Genomic DNA, 27,531 nt, shown 5'->3' with positions numbered 1-27,531 from the left:
TGTTTGTGAACTATTTAAGTTAACCACAAAAAGATTTGTATGTAATTTTAGTGACCCTTCTTGTTCTCTTTGTAAAATTTTGCTAAAGTAGTAGTACTGTTTTTAAAAAGGCAGTTCAAATAAAGTTATAAAGTAAAATCTAAACTACCCTCTCCATTTCTCTAATCCATTCCTCCTCTCTAGAAGTAATCAATATTAAGAATGTTTTAATTATCTGATTTTATATTAATGTTTATACATATATATTTTATGTAGTGTTTTATAATACACAAAACATTGTGCCTTATACTTATATTGATGTGGAAAAGGTTACCTCATTTTTTCTTTAACTTGTATAGTTGTCTAATTTACTTGACCAGAGAAATATCTTTTTTGAAGTTGGAACTGTGTATATCTTTACCCAGAAGCTTTGGGATGCTAGTGTGAAGAATTAGTATGTTCACTCATGCCTTGTCTTTGGGAATCCTTCAGCTGATTCCTTCAAGAACTTACTTCTCCTTGTCTCATCCTCATCAATCTTATGGACATCCAGGGCTCCAGCCTCCATTGAAGGGGCATACCCAAATCCATTGGGAAGGCAAGTTTACTGCATGGAATGAGCCAGTTGGGGAAATGTACAAAATCTGGAGACATTTTTGCTGAAGGTCACCACATGCCAGGCTGGCTGACATTGCTACAAAAGTCAATAAGGACAACTGACAGCAACATTGTACTACACCCCATGTGCTACCATCTCTAGCACTGGTTACCCTTAGTATTAGCCCTAGCAAATACCAGACTTGTCTGGAAGGTTTCTGACTTAAAGTCTGGTGTGGAGCCAGAGAATCTGTATTTCTAGCAAGTTGCTGGATACTGTTGTTTTATTTGTAGGAAAAACCTGGCATGTTCTCCTTTTGTTGACTCCACACTCTTCTTCATGCTCATGTGGGATTTTAGATCCTAACGTATAGCACAGGGAACTCTTCTCAATGTTATGTGGCAGCCTGGGTAAGAGAGGGGTTTGGAGGAGAATGACTGGATGAATGTATATCTGAGTCACTTTGCTGTCCACCTGAAACTCTCACAACACTGTTTATTGACTATACTCTGATATAAAATAAAAAGTTTAAAAAATAAACTTAATTTAGGGGAATAAACTCACTTTGCAGTTGTACATTGGAATCTGTCTCAAACTTAAATCAGTGGGTTTTTTCTGGTCTCAGCCACCTTCTTTATTTTCTTAGAAGCTGCCTTTTAAGATATTTATTTATTTGGGCTTCCCAGGTGATGCTAGTGTTAAAGAACCCACCTACCAATGCAGCAGATGTAAGAGACCTGAGATGTGTGGGTTCCATCCTTGGGTTGGGAAGATCCCCTGGAGGAGGGCATAGCTACCCACGCCAGTATTCTTACCTGGAGAATCCCATGGACAGAAGAGTCTGGTGGGCTACAGTCCATGGGGTCACAAGAGTTGGACATCACTGAAGCAACTTAGCACACCTGCATGCATTTATTTCTTTAACCGTTTATTTTTGGCTGTGCTGGATCTTCTTTGCTATGTGGGCTTTTCTCTAGTTATGGCAAGCAGGAGTTACTTTTCATTGCAGTATGCAGATTCTTCATTGCGGAGGCTTCTCTTATTGCCGAGCTCAGGCTGTAGGGCTCTCAGGCTTCAGTAGCTGTGGCTCCCAGGCTCTAAAGTGCAGGCTCAAAAGTTGTGGCACGTGGGCTTATTTGCTCCACAGCTTGTGAGATCTTCTTGGACTACGGATAGAAACCGAGTCCCATGTACCAGCAGGTGGGTCATTTATCACTGAGCCACCAGAAAAGCCCTTTCTAGGGTTAACCAGTTCTTGTTTTTCTCTTTGCAGCTTCCTTCCAAACCTTAGATAAGAGCAATTGGTTTCCATCCAAGGGAGGGGCAGGGGTATGATTCTAGGGCAGTAGCCTTAGTAACAGCTTTAAGAAATAAGTTTCTTTATTGATTTAGAGAGTGACTTTGAAAATAAAGTTGATCCTTCCATTAGAGTGCATGACAGATAATAACAATGATAACGGCTACCATTATGGAGTCGTTACTATCTCCGTATACTTACCAGGCACTTTACTTGAGTTGGCTCCCTTAGTAAAGGCACACTGAAACACATCAGGGAGTCAGACTCATCATGCAAGGAACTGAAATGAGCATGGTTATGATTAGAGAGAACATGCCTACCTGTATTAAGAAACTTCTTTGACTAAATGTATTGAAAAAATACTTTTCATAACTTTACTTTTACTGAAGAGACAGTTTTGAAAAATGAAGAATCAGTGATAATATATTTGTGGCAATTGAGGGACTCTTTCCTTGGATATTTTTTCAGCTGGAGATCTTGATGTGGCAAATTAATGGATGTAGATTCAAATTTTTAAACTTTTTTTGAAGTATATTAAATGTGTGCAAAACATTAATAGAGTTAGAGGAATTTATACAAAGCAAACAACCATGTAACTAGCATCCAGACCAAGAAAGGAAATGGTGCCAGTACCTAGGGGTCCCCTTTATGCCCTCTCCCCTTTAAAAGTAGTCAGTGTCCTAATCTCTGATATCAGATGTGAATTATACCTATTTAGGAATTGATAAATTAGTCTTAGTTTCATAAATTCTGATTATTTTATAAAAGATGATAATTTAAAAGGTATATTCCTATAATATAGTATTTGAATATTTTAAACAGTAAAGCATAGATCTCATTAGAAATGTAATTTTCTTCATGTATTCCTAATGTCACTATGAAATTAAAATAAGCTCTAGGTTTATTTTTTCCTTCTCAACTTAAAAATAAACTGGTGATGTTTGATAAATGCTCCAAAAACATTTTATGGACAAAAGAAGGGGACAAGATAGACAATTAGGAACTTGTCCTCAGATCAGAAGGCATGGTGCAGCTTCCCTGGTTACACAAAGATTCCAGACAAGGTAGTGGGTGGCCCCTGGCTGGACTGAAGAGTGGATGTTATAGTGTTAGACCAAATGGTGAAAAATATGTTTTCATATCAAACTTTTCTTGTTCTTCCTCCAGGAAAAACAATCCACTCTTCTGGACCATTGTTGCTGGAGATCATGACAGAACCTTGAAGGAATCAACTGAGCAGGTGAGAAATGTTTTTAAAGGTCATTCCGCCTGTTCTCTAAATTGTCACATGCCAGGGAATACATTTGGGCTTCCCTTGTGGCTCAGCTGGTAAGGAATCCGCCTGCAATTCAGGAGACCTGGGTTCAATCCCTGGATTGGGAAGATACCTTGAAGACGGGAAAGGCTACCCACTCCAGTATTCTGGCCTGGAGAATTCCATGGACTGTATAGTCCACGAGGTCGCAAAGAGTCAAACATGACTGAGCGACTTTCACTTTCAGGGAATACATTTATCTAAAACATGAGATTAGTTACTAATTTCCTAATGCCCCCTTACACTTATCATTTATACCAACATTTAAAGATAGAATTTGAGATCACATTTAATTTGAGAATTAGGGGAAGTGAGTCAGGAAGTGCAAACTGAGGTCCATGTACACAGGTCCACAGAGTCTAATTTTCCCAGGACCTCCATTCCTCAGAAAGTGCTTCATGGATTCCTGCAAATTATTAACAAAGATTTCCCTTCTAAATTTAGTACAAAGTCACCTTCATTGGGTGACATGTGGAAATGCAGAGATTTAGGATGATTTTGGACCAGTATACAAGGAATTGGTTTGAATCATTGACTCTGCCTTGTAATTTCTTGCTTGCTCATGATGCAGGTGAGAAGGGCAAAACACATCGTGATGCATGAGGACTTCGACTCACTGAGCTATGACTCTGATATCGCCCTGATCCAACTGAGCTCTGCCCTAGAATTCAACTCAGTGGTGAGGCCAGTATGTCTTCCACACAGCTTGGAGCCTCTGTTTTCTTCTGAGATTTGTGTTGTGACTGGCTGGGGAAGTGCTAGTAAAGGTAAACCTTTTACTTTTGCATAAACATCACTACTGATTGACAGTTTTGAGAACATGGCATGGAAACGATATCAAACGGTATCTGCTTTAGCCCTTCTTCCTTCTGAAAGACAGGAACCATGGTTTATTTAACTGTAATAGTTCATCAGAGTAGAGAATGAGCTATTTTATAATTTTTCCATCAGGATGCCTTAATCATAGGTAGGCTAGATCTGTGAAAGGCCAGATAGAAGTATCTTATCCCTTGTAGGCCATATGGTCTCTGTCACAGCTATTCAAATCTGCTGTTGTACCACAAAGCAGCCTTAGACAATATGTTACAGAATGGATGTGGCTGTGTTCCAATGGAATTTCTCCATGAAATTGAAATTTTATGCAATAATCTTGTCACAAAATGTTATTCTTTTTTTTGGATTATCTTTTCAACCATTTAAAAATGTACAAACCGCAATTAATTCATGGATTGTAATAAATAGACTCAGAGTTGGTATTGGGAGCTGGTAGTAGGGGCTGACATGGATTTGGCCTGCGGACTGGAATCCGATGAGGCCTGGGCTAGATTCTATAGTTCTTAAAGCCATAGTGAAATACCAAAAGACCTGAATGAGTTGATGTTGTTGTCCTGCTTCTTTGCACTGTATAAAGTTATTTTCTCTTATATTTTCCTTCTGTCTATATGTCATTTAAACTCTGTAAGCTTGTAGATGACGAAGACAAACTTATGGTTACCAAAGGGGTAAGGGGAAGAGAGGGATAAATTAGGAGTTTGGGCTTAACATGTACATACTACTATATATAAAATAGATAAACAACAATGTCCTACTGTATAGCATAGGGAACTATATTCAATATCTTATAATAATCTGTAATGGAAAAAAATCTGAAAAAGTATATATGTGTGTGTGTATATATGTAAAACTGAATCACTTTGCTATATAGCAGAAACTAAGATAACTATGTAAATTAAATATTGTTGCTATTGTTCAGTTGCTAAGTTATTTCTGACTGCAACCGCATGGAATGCAGCACACCAGGCTCCTCTGTCCTCCACTGTCTCTTGGACTTTGCTCAAATTCATATCCATTGAGTCGGTAATGCTCTCTAACCATCTCATCTTCTGCATCCTCCTCCTCCTCTTGCCTTCAATCTTTCCCAGCATCAGGGTCTTTTCCAATGAGTCAGTTCTTCGTATCAGGTGGCCAAAGTATTGGAGCTTAAGCTTCAGCATCAGTCCTTCCAAAGAATATCCAAAGTTGATTTCCTTTAGGATTGTCTAGTTTGATCTCTTTGCAGTCCAAGGGAAAACTAGCATCACAGTTTGAAAACATCAGTTCTTCACTGTTCAGCCTTCTTTATGGTCCAACTCTCACATCCATACATGACTACTGGAAAAACCATAGCTTTGACTAGATGGAACTTTGTCCGCAAAGTGATGTCTCCACTTTTTATTATGCTGTCTAGGTTTGTTATAACTTTTCTTCCAAGGAATAAGTGTCTTTTCATTTCATGGCTACAGTCATGATTTTGGAGTGATTTTGGAGCCCAAGAAAATAAAATCTGCCACTGTTTCCAGTTTTTCCCCATCAATTTACCATGAAGTGATGGGACTGGATGTCATGATCTTAGTTTTTTTTGAATGTTGATTTTCAAGCCAGCTTTTTCACTCTTCTCTTTCACCCTCATGAAGAGGCTCTTTAGTTCCTTATCACCTTCTGCCATTAAAGTGGTGTCATTTGCATATCAGAGATTGTTGATATTTCTCACAGCAGTCTTGATTCCAGCTTGTGATTCAGCCAGCCTGGCATTTCCTATGATGTACTCTGCATAGAAGTTGAATAAGCAAGGTAACAATATATGGTCTTGTCATACTCCTTACACAATTTCAAACCAGTCAGTTGTTCCATGTGTGGTTCCAACTATTGCTTCTTGTCCTGCATACAGGTCTCTCAGGTGATAGGTAAGGTGGTTTGGTATTCCCATCTCTAAGATATACACAGTTTGCTGTGATCTGCACAGTCAAAGGCCTTTTAGCATAGTCAATGAAGCAGAAGTAGATGTTTTTTCTGGAATTCCCTTGCTTTCTTTATGATCCAACGAATGTTGGTAATTTGATCTCTGGTTCCTCTGCCTCTTTGAAACCCGGCTTGTGCACCTGGAAGTTCTCAGTTCACATGCTGCTGAAGCCTAGCTAGAAGGATCTTGAGCATGACCTTGCTAGCATGTGAAATGAGCACAACTGTACAACAGTTTGAACATTCTTTGGCATTGCCTTTCATTGGAATTGGAATAAAAACTGACATTTTCCAGTCTTGTGGCCACTCCTGAGTTTTCCAAATTTGCTGACATATTGAGTACAACACTTTAACAACATCATCTTTTAGGATTTGAAATAGCTTAGCTGGAATTCTGTCACCTCCACTAGTTTTTTTGTTTTGGTTTGGTTTGGGTTTTTTGTAGAAATGCTTCCTAAGGCCCACTTGACTTCACACTTCAGTGTGTCCATATGTGGTGAGTATGTAGTGAGTGACCACACCATCATGGTTACCTGGGTCATTAAGACCTTTTTTTGTATAGTTCTATGTATTCTTGCACATCTTAATCTCTTCTGCTTCTGTTAGGTCCTTACTGTTTCTGACCTTTATTATGCCCATCCTTGCATAAAGTGTTCCCTCAATATCTCCAATTTTCTTGAAGAAATCTCTAGTCTTTCCCATTCTGTTTTTTTTCCTCTAATTCTTTTCATTGTTCATTTAAGAAGGCCTTTTTATCTCTCATTGCTATTCTCTAGAACTCTGCTTTCAGTTCAGTATATATTTTTCCCTTTCTCTCTTGCCCTTCACCTATCTTCTTTCCTTAAAAATTTGTAAAGCCTCCTGAGACAACCACTTTGCCTTTTTGTATTTCTTTTTTGAGGGGATGGTTTTTGTCACTGCCTCCTGTACAATGCTATGAACCTCCATCCATAATTCTTTATGCACTCTGCCTACCAGATCTAATCCCTTGAATCTATTTATCCCCTCCACAGTATAATCAGAAGAGATTTTATTTAGGTCATACCTGAATGGCCTAGTGGTTTTCCCTACTTTTTCAAGTTGGAGCCTGAATTTTGCAATTAGGAGCTGCTGATCTGAGCCACAGTCAGCTCCAAGTCTTGTTTTTGCTGACTGTAGAGCTTCTCTATCTTCAGCTACAAAGAATATAATCAGTCTGATTTCAGTATTGACCATCTGGTGATATCCGTATGTAGAGTTGTTTCTTGGGTTGTTGGAAAAGGGTGTTTCTATGACCAGCATGTTCTCTTGACAAAATTCTGTTAGCCTTTGTCCTTTTTCATTTTGTACTCCAAGGCCAAATGTGCCTGTTATTCCAGGTATCTCTTGTCTTCCTACTTCTGCATTCTAATCCCCTATGATGAAAAGGACATTTTTGTTGGTGTTAGTTCTAGAAGGTCTTGTAGGTCTTCACAGAACTTCATAGGTCAACTTCAATTTCTTCAGCCTCAGTGGTTGGGCATAGTCTTAGATTACTGTGATGTTGAATGGTTAGAGCATTCTATCATTTAGGGATTGTACCCAAACCCTACATTTGTGATGCTTCTGTGGATTGTGAAGGCTGCTTCATTTCTTCTAAGGGATTCTTGTCCACACTAGTAAACATAATGGTCATCTGAATTAAATTTTCCCATTCCCTTCCATTTTACTTCACTAATTCCTAGGATATTAATGTTCAATTTTGCCATCTCCTGCTAGACCACATTCAGCATACCTTGATTCATAAACCTAACATTTCGGATTCCTGTGCAATATTCTTTACAGGATCAGACTTTACTTTCGCCACCAGACACATCTACAACTGAGAGTTGTTTCCGCTTTAGCCTAGGCGCTTCGTTCTTTCTGGAGCTAATAGTCATTGTTCTCGGCTCTCCCCCAGTAACATATTGGACACCTTCCAACGTAGGGGGCTTATCTTCCAGTGTCATACCTTTTTGCCTTTTCATACTGTCCATGGGGTTCTCTAGGCAACAGTAGTGGAGTGGGTTCCCATTTGCCCAAGCACAACGTTGTGATTCATGAAAAGGAAGTCAAATATACTTCAAACAAAACAGTGGCAAAGTCTGTGAGCTTGAAGGAGAGGGGAATTAATCTTTGACCCTGTACAGCATTCATCTTTTCGGTTTACTGTGATACCTGCAGCCAAACTGCATTTTTCTAAAATCTTTACAACTGCCATATGAGGAGATTTTATCCTCCTGTTTTGCAAATGAGGGGGTTATGGCCCTGAAAGTTAAGTCATTTGCTAAGATTCCATGGCTAATAAATATCAAAGGGGAATTTAAATCAGTGTGGCTCAGCTGATAAACCTTGAATGGCTTTTTGTTACATAAGAAACAATTTCCATCCCAAACTGAATGTTAAGAATGTTGTGGAAATATTTACTTTTGGGTAATAATAATAATAAGTTTTCATTAAGAAAAAAAGAATAAATCTGATCTCTTAGCGCAGCACTGAAGAATCTGCATGGGACCTCCCGAACCTCTCCAGCATCTGTTCTTTGTTTGTCCCGTTGTTGGCTGACCTTCAGGCACTGTGTCTTCTTTCTCTCTCAAGCTCTGTACTCTGTTTCTTTGGCCTTGGAGCACTCCTATTTCAGTCTCCTCACAGCCTCTTCTCATCACTCCATCCTCAACTCAAATCTCAGACCATTTTCTTGCAGCAGAACTGTCCTTCTTCACTCTCTTCATTGCCTGGTTTTATCATCTCCTTGCACGTAAAGGGACTTAACATTATTTTACAGACTCGTTTTCTATATCTCACCCCTTATAGCGGGAGCCTCTTGGAGGCAGATCTCTGCCTAATTTACTGCTCTCTCCCCAGGGGTCAATATCTACCTTGCATAGAGGAAACAGTAACCTTTTATGGACTGGCTGGCTTCAGTGCCCTTGAGTAAATGTGCCTGTTCTCTGAAACCTTCAGCCTTCACCAACTCTGTGACCACCAGGTGCTAGAGGTAGTTAAAGTTTTACAAAAGGTGACTTCAGTCTTTCAGTCTCAGAGAGATAACAAGTTCTCCATTTTGAGACATGATAATAAAACAGCACTTTTAGGGATCGTCTCTGAAAAGAGGATTTTAAATATATTAATTTATTTTTGTAGTAGGTTACTGCATTAAAAAAGTAAGATATAGAGTCAGACCCGGGCTAGTTCTTAGTTCTGTCCCATAGTTGCTGAAAGATCAAATCTTCAGAGTTCTGGCTTTTTCAGGTGTGGAATCAGTGTGACAGCCCACCTCACAATGTTGTGAGTATTCAGAGCTTGGAGTAAAAAGCATAAGTATTGTACATCCTGTGTTAGTTGTTCAGTCATGTCCAACTCTTTGCAACCCCATGGACTATATGGCCTGCCAGGCTCCTCTGTCCATGCTGTCCATGAAATTCTCCAGGTAGTAATACTGGAGTAGGTAGCCATTCCCTTCTCCAGGGGATTTTCCAGACCCAGGGATTGAAACCAGGTCTCCTGTCTTGCAGGCAGATTCTTTACCGTCTAAACCACTAAATGTAAATTAATTTTTAATTAATTATAATATATTTTAAAAAAATGTTTATTGGAGTATAGTTGCCTTACAATGTTTTTTTAGTTTCTGCTGTACTGGAAAGTGAATCAGCTATATGTATACATATTTGTTGTTGTGTAGTCACTAAGTTGTGTCCTACTCTTTGTGATCCCATGAAATGTAGCCCTCCAGAGTCCTCTGTCCATGAGATTTCCCAGGCAAGAACACTGGAGTGGGTTGCCAGCAAGGGGATTTTTCACTGAGCCACCGGGGAAGCCCCATATGTATACATGAACCCCCTTTTTTTAAAATTGTTTCCAGAAAGTTACAGAACTATGAAATACTAAACTTAGCTTTTTTAAATGAGTCATAAATCTAAAGTAATAGAATAAGTCATGCAGAACACATGTTAACATAGGCCTGCCTGAGGGTCAGGACAGGGAAGAAATTCTTTAGTATTCATCATCGAAGTCATCTTAAATTGGAGTTGAAATTAGGCCCCAGTGATAATAAAGGACAGAGAAGTCAATGGCACCCCACTCCAGTACTCTTGCCTGGAGAATCCCAGGGATGGGGGAGCCTGGCGGGCTGCCGTCTATGGGGTTGCACAGAGTCGGACATGACTGAAGTGACTTAGCAGCAGCAGATAATAAAAGAAAAAGAGAAACATGATTTTGGTTTATATTAGGAAATCCTATAAATGTATTCAGAGAAGGCAGTGGCACCCCACTCCAGTACTCTTGCATGGAGAATCCCATGGGTGGAGGAGCCTGGTAGGCTGCAGTCCATGGGGTCGCGAAAAGTCAGATACGACTTCCCTTTCACTTTTCACTTTCATGCATTGGAGAAGGCAATGGCAACCCATTCCAGTGTTCTTGCCTGGAGAATCCCAGGGACGGAGGAGCCTGGTGGGCTGCCATCTATGGGGTCGCACAGAGTTGGACACGACTGAAGCGACTTAGTAGTAGTAGTAGTATAAATGTATTATTATTATATAGTTATAATATATTTACATAAATATCTACAGTTGACCTTTGAACAATGTGGAGGTTAATTCAAGTATCATTTACAGTCAGCCTTCCATATCTGCAATCCCACATCCATGGGTTCTTCCAACCACAAGCTATGTAGTACTGCTAATATCTGCTATTGAAAACATATCCAAGTGTAAGTGGACCTGTACAGCTCAAACTGATGTTGTTCAAGGGTCAACTGTACATGTATAAATATATAGTCACATATATTTATAATATGAATTATCTAACACCAAGTCATATATTACTGAATTTCTCTTTCTGAATTCTTACATGTAGCAATCTTTGAAACACTAAGATTTAAATCAGAATTAAACTAGAAAAAAAAAAGTGTTTTTGGTCTTGTTCTTGCCAATGGATTTTCTTCCCAAGATGCCACATCTGGAAATAAAGATATTCTGCACAAGACACTGTGTTTGGATTCAGAAGTCTGCATCAACTTAGGCAAAACCGAATGATGGTGTAGAGAAAGCTTGAACTTAAATATATTTCTTTAACATCACCTGTTGTTTACTTCCCAATCAAGCTCTTTCTCAATCTACTTTTTAGATGGTGGTCTAGCAAGTCGCTTACAGCAGATTCAAGTGCCTGTGTTAGAAAGAGAGGTCTGTGAACGCACTTACTATTCAGCCCATCCAGGAGGAATCTCAGAGAAGATGATCTGTGCTGGCTTTGCAGCATCTGGAGGGAAAGATGTGGGTCAGGTGAGAGGATCCTGATTTTGCCAAGGAAGACAGGAAGTTGTTATCTGCTGGAGATTCTCCATAGACAAGAAGAATCCACTCTCAAAGCCATAGACAAGCGTGCCCAAAGCATCACATCACACCCCTATTCAAAAGCCACACAGAAGCAGGCATCAGTCAGAGGGCAAGTGGGTACGTAGAGGAGCCCATGAGAAGGTAGGAGAGGGCAACACCACTCAAATGACCTGCTGGTGAGATGTGTTCAGATATGCTTAGGGCTTTGGTAAAAGGGCAATGAGCAAATAAGGATTCTCAGTTAATGTATCCAACTTGTGATATAAAAATTTTATTATTTAAAATTATTACTAAATTCCTGTGTACTCACACAATTTTCTACCACAGAATAAAATAAAACAATCATGAGGAAAATGAGAACCTTTGAAAAAATGGTTTTCATATGCAATGGAAAATAAGTCACAAAGCAGTGGTTTAATTTCAGTGATACCACAGTGGTGCAAGGCTACACAGATGGACTTACAAGTCAGCTGGGCAAGCGTGCTGTTGGCGAGTTCAGCATTAAGAAAAAGACAGGATGTGTGCAAAAGGATTGCAAATATCCACATAGCCAACTGAGAAATGTGACTTAGTTATGCAACCGAGAAGCATTTCCAACAGGAAGTAGCCCTACCTTTAGCTCCTAGGCTGAATTTGAGGGAAGGTGCCTGAAGGAAGGCAGACCCATACCTCCAGATCGGTATTTCCTTTCATGCTGGGCTAGAGAGGGAAGAAAAGAATGTGTCTTAAATAGTTGTAGCTCTTTGATGGTACACCCCAGCCCCCACCAGGAAACATGAACCAATGGATATCACCTCTAAAGAGAGAAAACTGGGCTATAATCTGGGTAGAAGTCTTTCCATGTAAAAACATGAGGACAAAAGGAAGACGGTCCCCTCTTAACTTTGAGTATAAATTTATTGTGGTTAAGCCTTTTATGATGTCAAGTTCTATACAAATTCTGTTTTATGTTGTATATTGTCCTAATTTGCATTCTCCAGAAGCCAACCCTAAGAGGAGGATTCAGTTGTAGTCTGCTTAGAAGTGCAGTTTCAGCTGTAGGAATGTGAGGAGGTGGTACAGGGAAGGGGAAGCCGCTAGTCTAGGATGTGCAGTTAAGCCAGCTACCACAGGGGGGGCTGAACTGAATCCTGCAGTGATAAACTCATGTAGTACACTTATTCCCTTGGAGGAGTGAGGCAGCTTCCCCAAGGTGATGGCTGGAGGGCTGCAGGGGGGCACCTCTCATATTCTGGCTTAGCTCGTGGGTGGGGTGGATAGGGCAGGATCCCTGCGGCACAGAGCCAGCCACTGACTGGAAGGTCTGAGGAGTATGAGAAGGGTTTCACACCCTCTGCTAGAGGATATTACTGTTACAGAAATCAAATAGAAAAGTGTTCTGATTCTGAATTAATGTGTTCTTTCTCCCTTTTTTGAGGGATGGTTTTTCTATTTTGAATCAAGAAAATTACAAATAGCTCTGCTGTCTCTGTCATGTTTAATAGCATCTAACATTAAGGAAAGACCTTAATCTATCAAGACATCATAAAAGAACTAGAGAGGGAAATAGATCTGTGTAGAGGTGAGCCAAATACCATGATCTCACTTGGCACCTATTCTTACTTCAGCTACATCCAGCTGTCACTTTGGCTGCAGTGTGACCAAATTTATAGCCAATGTGAGAAGAGGAAAATAGGAGTTGAGATTCTGACCAAGTGTGGCTAGCTTTCTCTTACAAAGAATACTGAATTACAGAAAGGGTAACTTCAGAAACTTGCTTTGACAGAATGGACTCTAATATATCTGTCAGGTAATTGGTTTTTACCCTCCTGTGTATACTTGGAGGTAATGGACCCGCTAATGTAATTTCTCATCCAGGAAGGTGAACATCAGAAGGTTGAAATGCAGAGACATGGGAGTCTCAGACACACAGTGTGGAATCCTGTGATTCTTTGCTCACCACATATTTCAGATTGTTTTAAAAAATTTCAAGTTCTTCGACCTATCAAGTGATTTCTGTCTTCACAGAGTAGATACTTGTCTGGTTCTTGCTGACTTTTCCAATGTATTTCTTATTTCTTTCCCCTTGCTTACTATAGTCCAGCCACACTGCTTGCCTTCTGACCTTCAAACTTGCCACATCCGTGTCTAAATTGGGCCCTTAGCCCCAGTATCAGTTCTGCATATAATGCTGTTTCTCTAGATTTTAAAAAATACAGCTCCTTCTTATTTTTCATGTATGAGCTCAAATGCTCAGATATATATATATACACACAGACACACACACATATATATGTATAATACATATGTGCATGCTAAGTCGCTTCAGTGATGTCCAACTTTGTGTGACCCTATGGACTGTAGCCCACTAGGCTCCTCTGTCCATGGGATTCTCCAGGCAAGAATACTGGAGTGGGTTGCTGTGCACTCCTCCAGGGGATCTTCCCAAACAAGGGATGGAACCTGTATCTCTAACATCTCCTGCATTGGCAGGCAAGTTCTTTACCACTAGCACCACCTGGGAAGCCTTTAACAGTCACATCTGAGTGTTAATATGTAGTTTATTTTATGTAATTTATTTGTTATGTAATATATTTATCATGTAAGTTAATATGTAATTTATTTATATGTGTGTATGCATATATATATTTATGTATATATATTTATATATGCATGTGTAAACATACACACAGCTACCTTTTTTCTCAACGTTCACTCTGAGTATTCTTTTTATGGGTAACATTACAATCTAATTTGTTTATACTCTTTTCCATAATGGCTAGCCCACAGTAGGAACTGCTACTGCTACTGCTAAGTCACTACAGTCGTGTCCGACTCTGTGCGACCCCATAGACGGAAGCCCACCAGGCTCCCCCGTCCCTGGGATTCTCCAGGCAAGAACACTGGAGTGGGTTGCCATTTCCTTCTCCAATGCATGAAGGTGAAAAGTGAAAGTGAAGTCGCTCAGTCGTGTCCAACTCTTAGCGACCCAATGGACTGCAGCCCACCAGGCTCCTCCGTCCATGGGATTTTCCAGGCAAGAGTACTGAAGTGGGGTGCCATTGCCTTCTCTGTTTAAAGTAACTAATAGGCACCATTTGTTCATTAAAGATTTAATATGTACTAAACCCTGTGATAAGCACTGACAAAAGAAGATAAATTAGACAGACTTTTTCTGTATCATGAAATGTTTGTAATTGCCTGGAAAATTCTATATTGGGTATATAGAATTTACCCAACTGAATTAATGAGTGAATAAAAGAAACATCAGACCATTTTCAAACTGGAAGGAAATCTTAAGTATAATCTTATGTGGGGGAAAAAACTAGACCCAAAGAAAATGTTAATTGTTCTACAATACAAATTAGGGAATCTGTCTCCTATTCCAAATTCAGGATATCTACTGTGAAATTCTTTGTATAAAATAAACAGCAATATCAAATGTGTTATCAGCTCAGTTTATTTTAGAAGAAGATAATTAAAAATTTAGTTAGGGTCTAAATACACTTGTGTATATATATATACATATATATAAAGCACTGATTAAAAATCAGAAAGAATGTCTTTAAAAAATGCAAATCCTATATTTTAAGGTCTGATTATTTTCAGCTTTATTGAGATTAATTGACATATAACACTGTATAAATTTAAAATGTACAGTGTGATGATTTTTATACACATGTGTTGTGAAGGGGCTTCCCAGGTAGATCAGTGGTAAAGAATCCACCTGCCAGTTCAGAAGATGCATGAGACAAGTGTTCAAGCCCCGGGTTGGGAAGATCCTCTGGAGGAGGAAATGGCAACCCAGTCCAGTATTCTAGCCTGAGGAACTCCATGGGCAGAGAAGCCCAGCAGGCTACACAGTCCATGGAGTCACAAAGAGTTGGACAAAATTGAGCAACTGAGCACATCTCGCACAATTACCATTTCTTCTTGTGTTGAGAACACTTATGATCTACTCTCTTAGCAACCGTATATAAGATCCTAGTCGCTAAGTCATGTCCAGCTCTTTAAAGCCGCATGGTCTGCCAGGTTCCTCTGCCCATGGGATTTCCCAGGCAAGAATACTTGAGCAAGTAGCTATTTCCTTCTCTAGGGGATCTTCCCATCCCAGGGATCAAACCCATGCCTCAAAGAATTGGCAGGCAGATTCTTTACCACTGAGTCATTAGGGAAGTCCATTTCTGTGAGTAATTTTTTTAGATTTCACATATATGTGATATAACATGGTCATTGTCTTTCCCTATCTGACTTTTCACTTAGCATCATGTTCTCAAGGTCATCCATATTCTCACAAATGGCAGGATTTCCTTTGTTCTCATAGCTGAATAATATTCCATCTTAATATTTAGTATTCTTATAGATAAATAACAAATAAACATATATCTAATATATATATGTGTGTGTGTGTGTGTGTGTATATATATATATATATTTCTTCCCAGGTGGTTCAGTGATACAGAATTTGCCTTCCAATGCAGGAGATGTGGGTTTGATCCCTGGGTTAAGAAGATCACCTGGAGGAAATGGCAACCCACTCCAGTATTCCTGCCTGGAAAATCACATGGACAGAGTAACCTGGCAGGCTATAGTCCACGGGGTCACAGAGTGTCAGACATGACCTAGCAACTGAGCACTCTTAAAGTATCCATAACACACACACACACACGCATGCACACACTACATCTTTTTTATCCATTCATCCTTTCACAGAAAAATGGATTGCTTCCATAAATTGGCTAATGTGAATAAAGCTGCAATAAACATGGGATTGCAGTTATTTCTTCAGTATCCTAATTTTATTTCCTTAGGCTGTATACCCAAAACTAGGATTACTGTATAATATAGTAGTTCTATTTTCCACAGTGATATATCAATTTATATTCCTACCAGTGGTGCAATAGGATTCTCTTTTGTCCACATCCTTGCAAACACTTTATTTCTTGTCTTTTTGATGACAGATGATTAAACAGGTATGAGATGATATCTCATTGTGATTTTGACTTTCATTTTCCTGATGCTTGTGATGTTGGGCACATTTACATATACCTTATTGGCCATCTGCACATCTTCTTTGGAAATATGTCTATTCAGATCCTCTGCTCATTTTTAAACTGTGTGATTTTTGTTATTGATTTGTATGAATTTTATAATTTTGAATAATAATCCCATATCAGATATATGGTTTGCAAATATTTTCTCCCATTCCACATGTTACATTTTGACCTTGATTGTTTCTTGTGATGTGCAGAAGCATTTTAACTTGATGCAATCCCACTGACTGATTTTTGCCCCTTTTGCTTGTGCTTTTGGTTTCATATCCAAAACTCTGATGCCACAAGCAAAGGAGCTTTCCCCCTGTTTTCCTCTAGGAGTTCTGCCTTTTGGGGCCTTATGTTTGTTTAAGTCTTTAATTTTTTATAGTGTAAACAGGGATTCAGTTTTATTTTTCTGCATATGGATATCTAATTTCTCCAACTCCATTTACTGAAGAAATTAATCTTTCCTCACTGAATACTCTTTGTTCCCTTGTCAAATATTAGTTACCTATATAAATTAAGGTTTTTTCCTGGGCTCACAATTCTGTCCCTTAGGTCTACATATCTCTTTTAACACCAGTACCATACTGTGTTGATTACTATAAATTTGTAATATATTTTAAAATTAGGAAGTGTGATGCCTCCAACTTTATCCTTTCTCAGGATTGCTTTGACTGTGTGGGGGTCTTTGTGGTTCCATGTGAGTTTTAGGATTTTTTCCTTCATTTCTGTGAAAAACACCATTAAAATTTTGATATGGACTGCTTTGAATCTATAGGTGGTTTTGAGTAGTATGGACATTTTAACAATATTAATTCTTCCAATCTATGAACATAGGATAACTTTTCATTTATTTGTGTAAATAATTTTCAATTTTTTTCATCAAAGTGATAGTTTTTTGTGTAGAGATCTTTTGCCTCCTTGGTTAAATGTGTTCTGAAATATTTTATTATTCTGATGCTATCATATATGAATTTTTTTAAAAAATATGTTTTTTATTGGTGTATAGAGACACAATTGATTTCTTTTTTCTATTTCAAAGAAGTTTGTATTTGAGCCTTAAGCTTTTGAAAATAAAGTTTAGAGACACTGCATATGACTATTACTGTAATACACATGAAGTGTTCTATCAGACCCTTAAAATTAACATAAACTATCTCATAGTCAACAAAATAGGGGCTGGGTGCCAATTTTATTAGATAAGTTGGTACAGCATTTTAATTATCATTTTATGTCTATCTAGGTGTAGCTGAAATTCAAAATTCACACCAAAGTAAAACTATATCATAACTCAATGCCATACTAAATGTACTTGGCCTGTGCAGTAAAATTCTAGTCAGATTTCACTTTGATTCCCTTCTCATTCATGGCCCAGGTGGCCTTGATAGAAACGCAGGACTTAGTGCTGATCATCACACCACATACCTCTGTCTTTTTTTATAATCCCTACGAAATTTTAAAGGGGAGATGTAGCATTAGGCCTGTGGAGCAGATCTTGCTTGATTCCCTCAATGACACTGGCCCAGTATTTGTCCAGCAGAACCCACCAGGAACTAACGCAAGGTGCACAGCCCCTCACTGATTACAGGCAAGAGACAACGGACTTCTGCATGTTTGTTTTGTATACTGAAACTTTACTGTATTCATTGATAAGTTCTAACAGTTTTTTGGTGAAGCCTTTAAGATTTTCTGTATAAAAAATTATATCACCTGAAAATAGAAACAATTTTACTTCTTCCTTTCTGGTTTGGGTGCCTTTATTTCTTTTTCTTGCCAGATTGCTCTGACTAGGATTTTCAGACTATGTTGAATAGGCATTTAAATAGGCATGGGGAGGATGAGCACTTTTGTTTCTGCTTTTAGAGGAACAGCTTTCAACCTTTCACTGTTGAGTAGGATGTTAAGTGTGGGTTTGTTATATATGATTTTTATTATGTTGAGTTATGTTTTGTTTATATCCAAGTTCTTGAGAGTTTTTAATAGTGAAAGAATGTTGCATTTTTCAAATGTTTTGTTTGTACTATTGAGATGACACAACTTTTAACTTTCACGTTTATTGATTTGCATATATTGAAAAACTCGTACATCCCTGGAATAAATCCCATTTGATTATGGTGATTGATAGTATATTTAATATACTGCTGAATTCAGTACGTTAGTATTTTGCTGGGGATTTTTACATCTATATTCATTGGAGATATTGGCCTGTAATTATCTTTCCTGTAGTGTTCTTATCTAGCTTTGGTATGAGGATAATGCTGACTTCATAAAATGATTTTTGGAGTATTCCCCCCTCTTCAGTTTTTGTGAGGAATTTGACAAGGATTCTTTATTTAAATGTTTAATGAAATTCACTAGTAACGCCTTCTGGTCCTGGACTTTTCTTTTTTATGATATTCTTCATTATTGATTCATTCTCCTTTCTCATATTAGTCTATTGTGATTTTCTTTTTCCTCTTAATTTGTTGTTAGTAGGTTGCATGTTTCTGGGAATTTATTTCTTATAAATTACCCCATTTTTGGTTTATAAGTGTTCATAGTGGTCTCTTATAATCCTTTGTATTTCTGGAATACCAGCTGTAGTGTCTCCTCTTTCCTTCCTTTTGCCATTTCATTTATTTATGTCTAAGTGTTCTAAGGTATACCAAATGACAAGGAATAAATCTTTTTAAAAAATTAAAGAAATATGTTTTTAATAAATTAATTATTCATGTTCCAAAATTGAAAGCAGGAGTTCTGATTAAAGCAATTTTAGAACACGTTTTCTTGGTGTTTCAGGGAGATTCTGGTGGACCGTTAGTGTGTAAACATGAAAAAGGTCCATTTGTCCTCTATGGCATTGTCAGCTGGGGAGCTGGCTGTGCCCAACCAAGGAAGCCAGGTGTATTTGCCAGAGTGAGTGTCTTCCTGGACTGGATTCAATCCAAAATCAAAGGTAACTATTTTTCATATATTATAAAAAGTTTCTTCTGTGTTTAGAGTGGGCTTGGGAGAGGTGAGAGTGATAGAAACAGCATTATAAAAGAAAAGACAATAACATAGTATTTCATTTTAGTTTCTAAATACATTAAAATATACATTAAAATTCTATAAGAATAACGTCTTCCTTCGGCAATGTTATGGTAAAATTGACTTTTCCTGAGGCTGCTTTAATCCTAGATTTGCATTCTCTTTTGAAAATCTCTGCTCTAGAACAGACAACATTTTGTCCTTAGGCTTTCATCTTTATTTTTAACATGTCTCCCCAGATGCAGGTCCTGTTTTACTCCAGATAAAAAATGAAAGCAAAATCTTAACAAGACAACAACTGCCACCACCCACACCCTCAAGAGACAGTGCATCTGGGCCAGGTAGTAGATGTTCACATTATCCCATTAATAGAACTAATAAGAATTTAGCAAAAAGCATTGCTTATCTGGATTCACTAATTTTCTTTGGAATACCATGAACTGTTTTCATTCTGGTTGGTAGTTGAAGTTGAAAGACAGGAGAGTTATTTATTGTTACTGTCTAGCGATCTTTTCTAGTTCATCAGTCAGTTCAGTCGCTCAGTCGTGTCCAACTCTTTGTGACCCCATGAATTGCAGCACGCCAGGCCTCCCTGTCCATCATCAACTCCCAGAGTTCACCCAGACTCACGTCCATCGAGTCAGTGATGCCATCCAGGCATCTCATCCTCTGTCGTCCCCTTTTCCTCCTGCCCGCAATCCCTCCCAGCATCAGAGTCTTTTCCAATGAGTCAACTCTTCGCATGAGGTGGCCAAAGTACTGGAGTTTCAGCTTTAGCATCATTCCTTCCAAAGAAATCCCAGGGCTGATCTCCTTTAGAATGGACTGGTTGGATCTCCTTGCAGTCCCAGGGACTCTCAATAGTCTTCTCCAACACCACAGTTCAAAAGCATCCATTCTTCAGCGCTCAGCCTTCTTCACGGTCCAACTCTCACATCCATACATGACCACAGGAAAACCATAGCCTTGACTAGACGAACCTTTGTTGGCAAAGTAATGTCTCTGCTTTTGAATATGCTATCTAGGTTGGTCATAACTTTTCTTCCAAGGAGTAAGCGTCTTTTAATTTCATGGCTGCAGTCACCATCTGCAGTGATTTTGGAGCCCCCAAAAATAAAGTCTGACACTGTTTCCACTGTTTCTCCGTCTATTTCCCATGAAGTGATGGAACCGGATGCCACAATCTTCATTTTCTGAATGTTGAGCTTTGAGCCAACTTTTTCACTCTCCTCTTTCACTTTCATCAAGAGGCTTTTTAGTTCCTGTTCACTTTCTGCCATAAGGGTGGTGTCATCTGCATATCTGAGGTTATTGATATTTCTCCCGGCAGTCTTGATTCTAGTTCATAGACACAGCTATTACAGGTTTAAAAAAAAGTCTTATGGTTATAAACAGTGCTTGAATTTTGGAAAGGTTCACAGAATTATTCTGATCTCTGAACTGTTTATTCCTGCATGAACAAAAGTCCTTAGACTTTCAGATATCTTGCTAAACAAAGATTCTGGATATGAGATGACTAAGACCAGCATTGGTGTTACTGTCTCTTTTAGTTCTTCCACACTGTCAGTGTCTGTTTGCTAATAGGATTTTATTTTTAGTTAAAAGTTAAAAGCACCTGGTCTTTTGAAAAGACTCTGATGCTGGGAAAGATTGAAAGCAGGAGGAGAAGGGGACGACAGAGGATGAGATGGTTGGATGGCAGCACCTACTCAATGGACATGAGTTTGAGTAAACTCCAGGAGTTGGTGATGGACAGGGAGGCCTGGTGTGCTGCAGTCCATGGGGTCGCAAAGAGTCAGACACGACTGAGCAACTGAACTGAACTGAAAAGCACCTGGAGATTTAGAAGTCTGTGAAAGATTTACAAGAAGATAAAAGTTCCATGATAACCATCATTCTTGGTTTCCAAATGGTCATAGTCTTTCCCTTTTCACCCATCTCTGCTTCATCTATTCCAACATACACTCAAGTCCAGGAGACAACTAGGAAGAGTTGGAGAAAAACTGAAGAGGAGTCCAGAGAGAAGAATAAGACTTGCTAGAGGGATAACTTTCAGTAGAAGAAAGTGGATGAGATCTAGTGTCCAGGTGGAAGGACTGGTCTTGGGCAGGAGCAAAGTGCAGTTCATCCATTGTTGCCAAATGGAAAGCAGAATATTTAGGCATGGGTGCTCTGGTATGGGTACATGTGGGAATGAGAGCTGCTGGCAATTCTCCTCTAATTGCTTATTTCATCAGCAGGTGAAACAGAGGATTGTAGAAGAGAGTTTGAGAGTTTTTAGAGAAAAAAGAGAAAGTATTAAATGGCTTTCAAATAGCTATTAGGGAAGCCCTATGGACTAGGGAAAGGTAGTAGAACTTTTTAGCAGCATAAAAGCCTCTGAGATTAATGATCATAAATTTAGAGGGAAACCAATCTGTCTATGGGGTTGCACTGAGTTGGACATGACTGAAGTGTTAGCAGCAGCAGCAGCAATCGGTTGGTCTGGTTGTTTCCCTCTGGAGACACTGAGGTGTCCCACATAGATGCAGCACAGGTGCAGAGAAGATTCAGTCACAGTGGGTTTTTCCAAGTATACAAGAGTATAAGGGAACTGAGAATGTGTGTGTGTGAGGAAGGGATGAAAATGATACGTGTTTGGAATTTAAACTGGGGGAAAGAGTAAAACAAGGATGAATGATAAGTTAAAAAATAAGAAAATGTGGTGGGATAGATGAATTACAAGTCTCAAAAGATGTGTTGGTGTAAGCTGAAAAATAGAAGGTTGTGGTTGGAGATGGTGGTTCTTGAAACTGAGTTTATGCGAGGCTTGTAATTACTGCTAATGACCAGGTGTGTAGGGGCTGATCACTGGGATGAGTGAATGAGGTCAGGTGAAGGACAGGGTTATTGCAGGGAAGTTGAGAATTGAGAAGCTTCAGTTCTGGAGTCATCATCTATGTGCCTGTTGAAATCAGCAAGATATAAGATAAGAATAATGTTGGAGAAAATGACTGCTAAAATCTTCTAGGAATGAAGTGGAGTAACTCAGGAACCAGTTACCTTACAGGTGGTATGTTCTGACAACACAAGAGTCAGGAGTCAAAACTAGAGTCAAAGAGTTATATTTAGATTAAAATTAAGTCTGGAATTGGGATTGAGATGGAGAGCAGATTTTAAGATGATAAAGCCTAATTATTTTGATGATTTAACAATTTTAATGAGTGCTGAAAGAAGTAATATATGTTAAGCCCTAGAATAGGGATGGTATGACCTATGACAAGAGTCAATAAGTGTGGGAGTGGTGATAGTGACCATCAGATGTATTCTTTGTTCTGTCTCATTCAGACTGTTAGAAAGTGGGGACTTCCCTGGTGGTCCAGTGATTAAGACTCTGTGCTTCCAATGCAGAAGGTGCGGGTTCAATCCTTGGTCGAGGAGCTAAGATGCCACATGCTATGCAGTGTGTCCAAACAAAACAAAACAGGCCATTAGAAAATGAACATTACTAAAATGTAGAGAAGATATTGCAAATTTACATGTGTTCAGAAATAATTATGCATACCAAAGAACTTTGAAAGCTTTAGGTATAAAAGGGTATTGTTTTGTTCTACTTCTTTGAATATTCTGTGAGAAAAAGTATTAGGACTCTGCCATCTTTAACAGCCACCCACTCCCACCTCTTGCTTTTCACACAAGAGAATAAATGAATCTTAGCAATGGTTTTTTGAAATTGTTACCCTATTATAAAAAATAGTGACTGCTTGGGAATTCATGACTTTATATGATTCAGTTCCTTTTCCAGGCAGATTTACAGTGGAGGATTCATGTAGAGAGGAAAAAAAGATTGCAAAGACACGTTGGGACTAGACTCGGAAAGACCTTGCAAGCCACTGTATTTGGCTTTGAGCAAGCAAGAAAAGAGCTGAATTATTCTGTTTCATCATTCTCTGATTGAAGGACATGATGGGGGAAGATTCGAGACTACAAAATCAGTTAGGTTACTATAACATCCAAGTAGACCTAAGAAATACCTAAGTTAGACCATAATAGCCATGTAAATGAAAAAAAGAAAAATTCACAGAAGTAACAGAAAACCAAGCAATTGAATAGAATCCTGAATTCTTGGAACATTTCCTTTCACTTCTGCCACTCTTCATCTCTATTGTTCAGTAAAGTGTATTAACATGTGGGTCTCCTCAATTAGAATGTTATTTCTCTATGGCAGAACATGTATAATGATGTATGTATTGCTCCAGGTCCGGTCTGCAAAGGACCACACTGGAGAAGAGACTACCCTCTGAGGTGTAGTCCCTAAGGGTTGGACTCTTAAGACAATCTGGACTGAAGGGGTGGCAGATTGGTTGGTCTACAGGTTACAATTCTCACCTCTGGTGCGAGAGGTCCCAGATTCAGATCCTGGACAAGCCCCCAAATGGTGTCAGATTCGTGATCTCTGAAGAAGATTTAACTCTGGGACCAGGGACCAGGCTTGATCACTCAAGAGCTTTTGTAGAGCAGAGTTTTATTAAAGTATTAAAAGAGACAGAGAAAGCTTCTGACATAGACAATAGAAGGTGCCCGGGGATCCTCACACAAGCTCCCGTCCTAATTACACCCGAGGAACCCTGGGTATTAATAACTGGGGAGGGCCAATCAGTTGACTTCTTTTGGACACTGGGGCAACTTTCTCTGTGCTTGCTGAAGCCCCTGGTCTGCTTTCCTCCTGATCCACTATATAATGAAACTGTCTGGATGAGCCAAACATTATTATGTCAGTCATCCTTTAAGTGGCAACTTTCTCTGTGCTGTTTCCTCATGAGTTTCTAATCATGCCAGAGTCTCCCTCGCCCCTTCTGAGGAGGGATATATTGAACAAGGTCCAGGTCTCTATTTTCATGAATATGGAACCAGCTCTTTTTAATGGAACAAACTAAATCCTCAAGTGTGGGCTGATGAAAAATCTGTGGGTTGAGGACAAAATGCTGTTCCTGTCCTTATCAAGCTCAAAGACCCTCACCTATTTCCACATCAAAAGCAGTATCCCCTAAAGCCCGAGGTTAAGGAAGGGTTAACACCCATCATTGAGAATTTAAAGGAGCAGGGGCTATTAATTCCCTGTAATAGTCTGTACAACACTCCTATTTTGGGTGTGAAAAAGTTAAATGGAGACTAGTTAAAGATTTACAAATAATAAATGAGGCTGTGGTTCCTTTTACTCATATGCCAAAAACAAATGGATTTTCTTGTTTACAAGTCTATGTCAGAAACTTTCTCTATCCCTTTTTATACTTTAATAAAACTCTGCTATACAAAACTCTTGAGTGATCAAGCCTGGTCCCTGGTCCTGAAGTTAAATCTTCTTCGGAGATCACAAAGCCAACACCATTCACCATAAGCTATCATATTCATCCATCAAAATGTGAAATCAAACCAATATTGTAAACCAATCATCAACCAATTAAAAATAAATATTTTAAAAATGTGTTCATTTGAATACAGAGTATTTCAATTGTAATTGCTCAAAAAATTGTTATCAAGGGAATAGACATAGGGAAAGAAAGAAGAGCCAAGGATGTCACCTGAAGGAGGAGAAGCCAATGTCAGGATCAGTGGGACAGAGTGCTCCTAGCATCTGAAGTTCTGCAGGTACCCATGCAGGTACAGCAGTGTCCTTAAACTTAAGAACAAATTGAAGATGACATTCGAAGTGTATTCAGCAAATTCTCCTTTCCTGACCTCAATTGCAAACTTCATGAATACAATCATTTGTCCCAGCAAGATAAATGCTTATGGAAACCAAAAAGCTTTTAGGAACAGATCTTCAGTTGTATCTCAAAGAAGAAAAGAAATGAAAACAGGCTGCCGTTAGAGAATACAATGCAGTCCACTTTGCATTTTCTAAGAAATTTTAAAAATTCAGTTAAAAGTCATTTTGAATAATTATTATTTAAATTCTACTTTTACAGTCTCATTTCACAAAACTAGGACACATTAAATGGGATAATCATTTTATCCAAGAACTTATATCTGATGGTAATTAAGTTTTATTTTTCTTTTTGCAAGCCTAAATTATTCAAATTTATGATGGAATCTCACTTTTCTTTGTCTTATTTGAGTTGGTCCCTGGTGTCTGTATGTTCTAAATCATAGGCTGTTACTCTGAAGTGGAGTTAGAAGAGCCCAGAGGCTTTTTTTCATCTCCAAGATATCCACTGGATTATAGAGGAAAACTGGAATGTTCTTGGGTGCTCCGAGTTTCACCAAGCAGTATGGCAAAATTTACAGTTGAGTATCTGTTACTCCCTGGGTCTCATATGTGTCAAGATTCAGCTCTGATTATTTATGAAGAAAACCACAGTGAGAGAAGGATGTCAGGTAAGCCTTGAAAGTGAAAGTGAAAGTGAAGTCATGTCCGACTCTTTGTGACCCCATGGACTGTAGCGTCTCAGGCTCCTCCGTCCCTGGGATTTTCCAGGCAAGAGTGCTGGAGTGGATTGCCATTTCCTTCTCCAGGGGATCTTTCCAACCCAGGAATTGAACCCGCGTCTCCCACATTGCAGGCAGACGCGCTACCGTCTGAGCCACCAGGGAGGCCCCTAAAAATAATGTCTAAATTAATCCTCATGTCAAAGAGACACATTTTTGGGTGGCAAATTTTGCTTCCCTATATAACCTTTATTCGAAGTTTGAAAATAAATCAAACAATGCCATTTGTTCATTATAGTTATATACTTATAAATTAGTAGGTTGTCCAGGTTCAGATCCTGGAAAAGCCCCCAAGATGATAGTTTACAGTGAATGATGTTCTTCCATGTTTTCATACCTGTGTCTTCCCTATTAACATGAGCTTCTCAAGGACTGAAACTTGTCTCATCGTGTCAGGAATCCTATGTTGAGAATAGCCCTGGATACACAAAAGGCATTTAGTAAATGCCTGACTGACTGAAAGGTCACCTCCTCAAATAGACATTCTAAGTCTAAAGGACCATCAACTTTCCCTCTCATGGTCTTTTTCTATCATATTCTGCTGTTATTTCATGTGTAGCAGTGGTCTCTATTTGAAATCATCTTCATTTACCTGACCAAAATGAAAGTGCCATGAGAGCAGGGATCTGGCTATTTTCTTCCCCTCCTATATTTTCCCAAATTGAAATAATAGAGACTCAGAACATTTGTTTTGCATGAATGCATATTACTAAATTTGAGCCTCTTTCACCATGCCTTTAATCTGATATTACCAATTTAATAAGCACTTTTACTTGGTTTAATCATAATGGGGATAATTTTTTTTCCATTTATTAGTTAGCTATCAGCATTTTCAAATTCCTTGTTACTACCATTATTTTTAAATTTGAGTATTGATCTTATTATTGTTTTATAAGGGCTATATATATATGTGTGTGTGTGTATATAATTATATAAAACAATTTTTCCTTTGTCATAAATTACAAGTACTTATTTATAAGGTTGTCATTTGCCTTTAAATTTTGTGTATTTGTATGTTGATATAAATATTTTTAAATTTATTGATTTAAATATATTTCTATGTATTTTCATCTTTGATTTATCTCATTGCTTTTATTTTAAAAAATTAATTTCCCAACTAAGGTCAGAAATTTTTAATTAAAGCTTAATCCTGCTGAAATAGATTTTCTCATATGATGTTAGTGTAGTGTTAATGTTTGTCGCTCAGTCCTGTCTGACTCTTTGAGACCCCATGGACTGTAGCCCACCAGGCTCTTCTGTCCATGCACTTCTCTAGGCAAGAACATTGGAGTGAGTACCCATTCCTTTCTCCAGGGGATCTTCCTGACCCAGGGATCAAACCCAGATCCCCTGCATTGCAGGCAAATTCTTTACTGCTGAGAGACCAGGCAACCCCTCTCATATGGTAAAATGATCTTATAACTGATTCCGTTTTTAGAAAAAATGATTTCCTCTTTAATTTATAGCTATCTTTATCATATACTGGGGCTTCTCTCATAGCTCAGTTGGTAAAGAATCCGCCTGCGATGCAGGAGACCCCAGTTCGATTCCTGGGTCGGGAAGATCCATTGGAGAAGGGATAGGCTACCCACTCTGGTATTCTTGGGCTTCCCTTGTGGCTCAGCTGGTAAAGAATCTGCCTGCAATGAGGGAGACCTGGATTCAATCCCTGAGTAGGGAAGATCCCCTGGAGAAAGGAAAGGCTACCCACTCCAGTATTCTGGCCTGGAGAGTTCCAT

General features: G+C 38.8%; 1 protein-coding gene across 8 annotated transcripts in view; it reads left to right on the top strand.

The window, feature by feature from the left end:
• The window catches only part of OVCH1 (ovochymase 1), a 97,196-nt gene that overhangs the window by 30,894 nt on the left and 38,771 nt on the right, over window positions 1-27,531 (top strand). For all 8 annotated transcript variants that reach the window (XR_008712038.1, XR_008712045.1, XR_008712044.1 and 5 more), the window contains exons 11-16: window positions 3,042-3,114; window positions 3,761-3,956; window positions 11,089-11,243; window positions 19,094-19,250; window positions 19,564-19,665; window positions 25,457-25,681. Coding sequence is in view for 5 of the 8 variants with exons in the window: in XM_055572951.1 (XP_055428926.1) it covers window positions 3,042-3,114; window positions 3,761-3,956; window positions 11,089-11,243; window positions 19,094-19,250; window positions 19,564-19,665; window positions 25,457-25,681 (908 nt within the window). In the remaining 3 variants the exon portion in view is untranslated. The remainder of the gene's footprint in view (window positions 1-3,041; window positions 3,115-3,760; window positions 3,957-11,088; window positions 11,244-19,093; window positions 19,251-19,563; window positions 19,666-25,456; window positions 25,682-27,531) is intronic.

This window comes from Bubalus kerabau, chromosome 1 (genome assembly GCF_029407905.1).
Source record: "Bubalus kerabau isolate K-KA32 ecotype Philippines breed swamp buffalo chromosome 1, PCC_UOA_SB_1v2, whole genome shotgun sequence".
Taxonomy (NCBI): Eukaryota; Metazoa; Chordata; class Mammalia; order Artiodactyla; family Bovidae; genus Bubalus; species Bubalus kerabau.
This window is presented reverse-complemented; position numbering and strand designations above follow the sequence as displayed.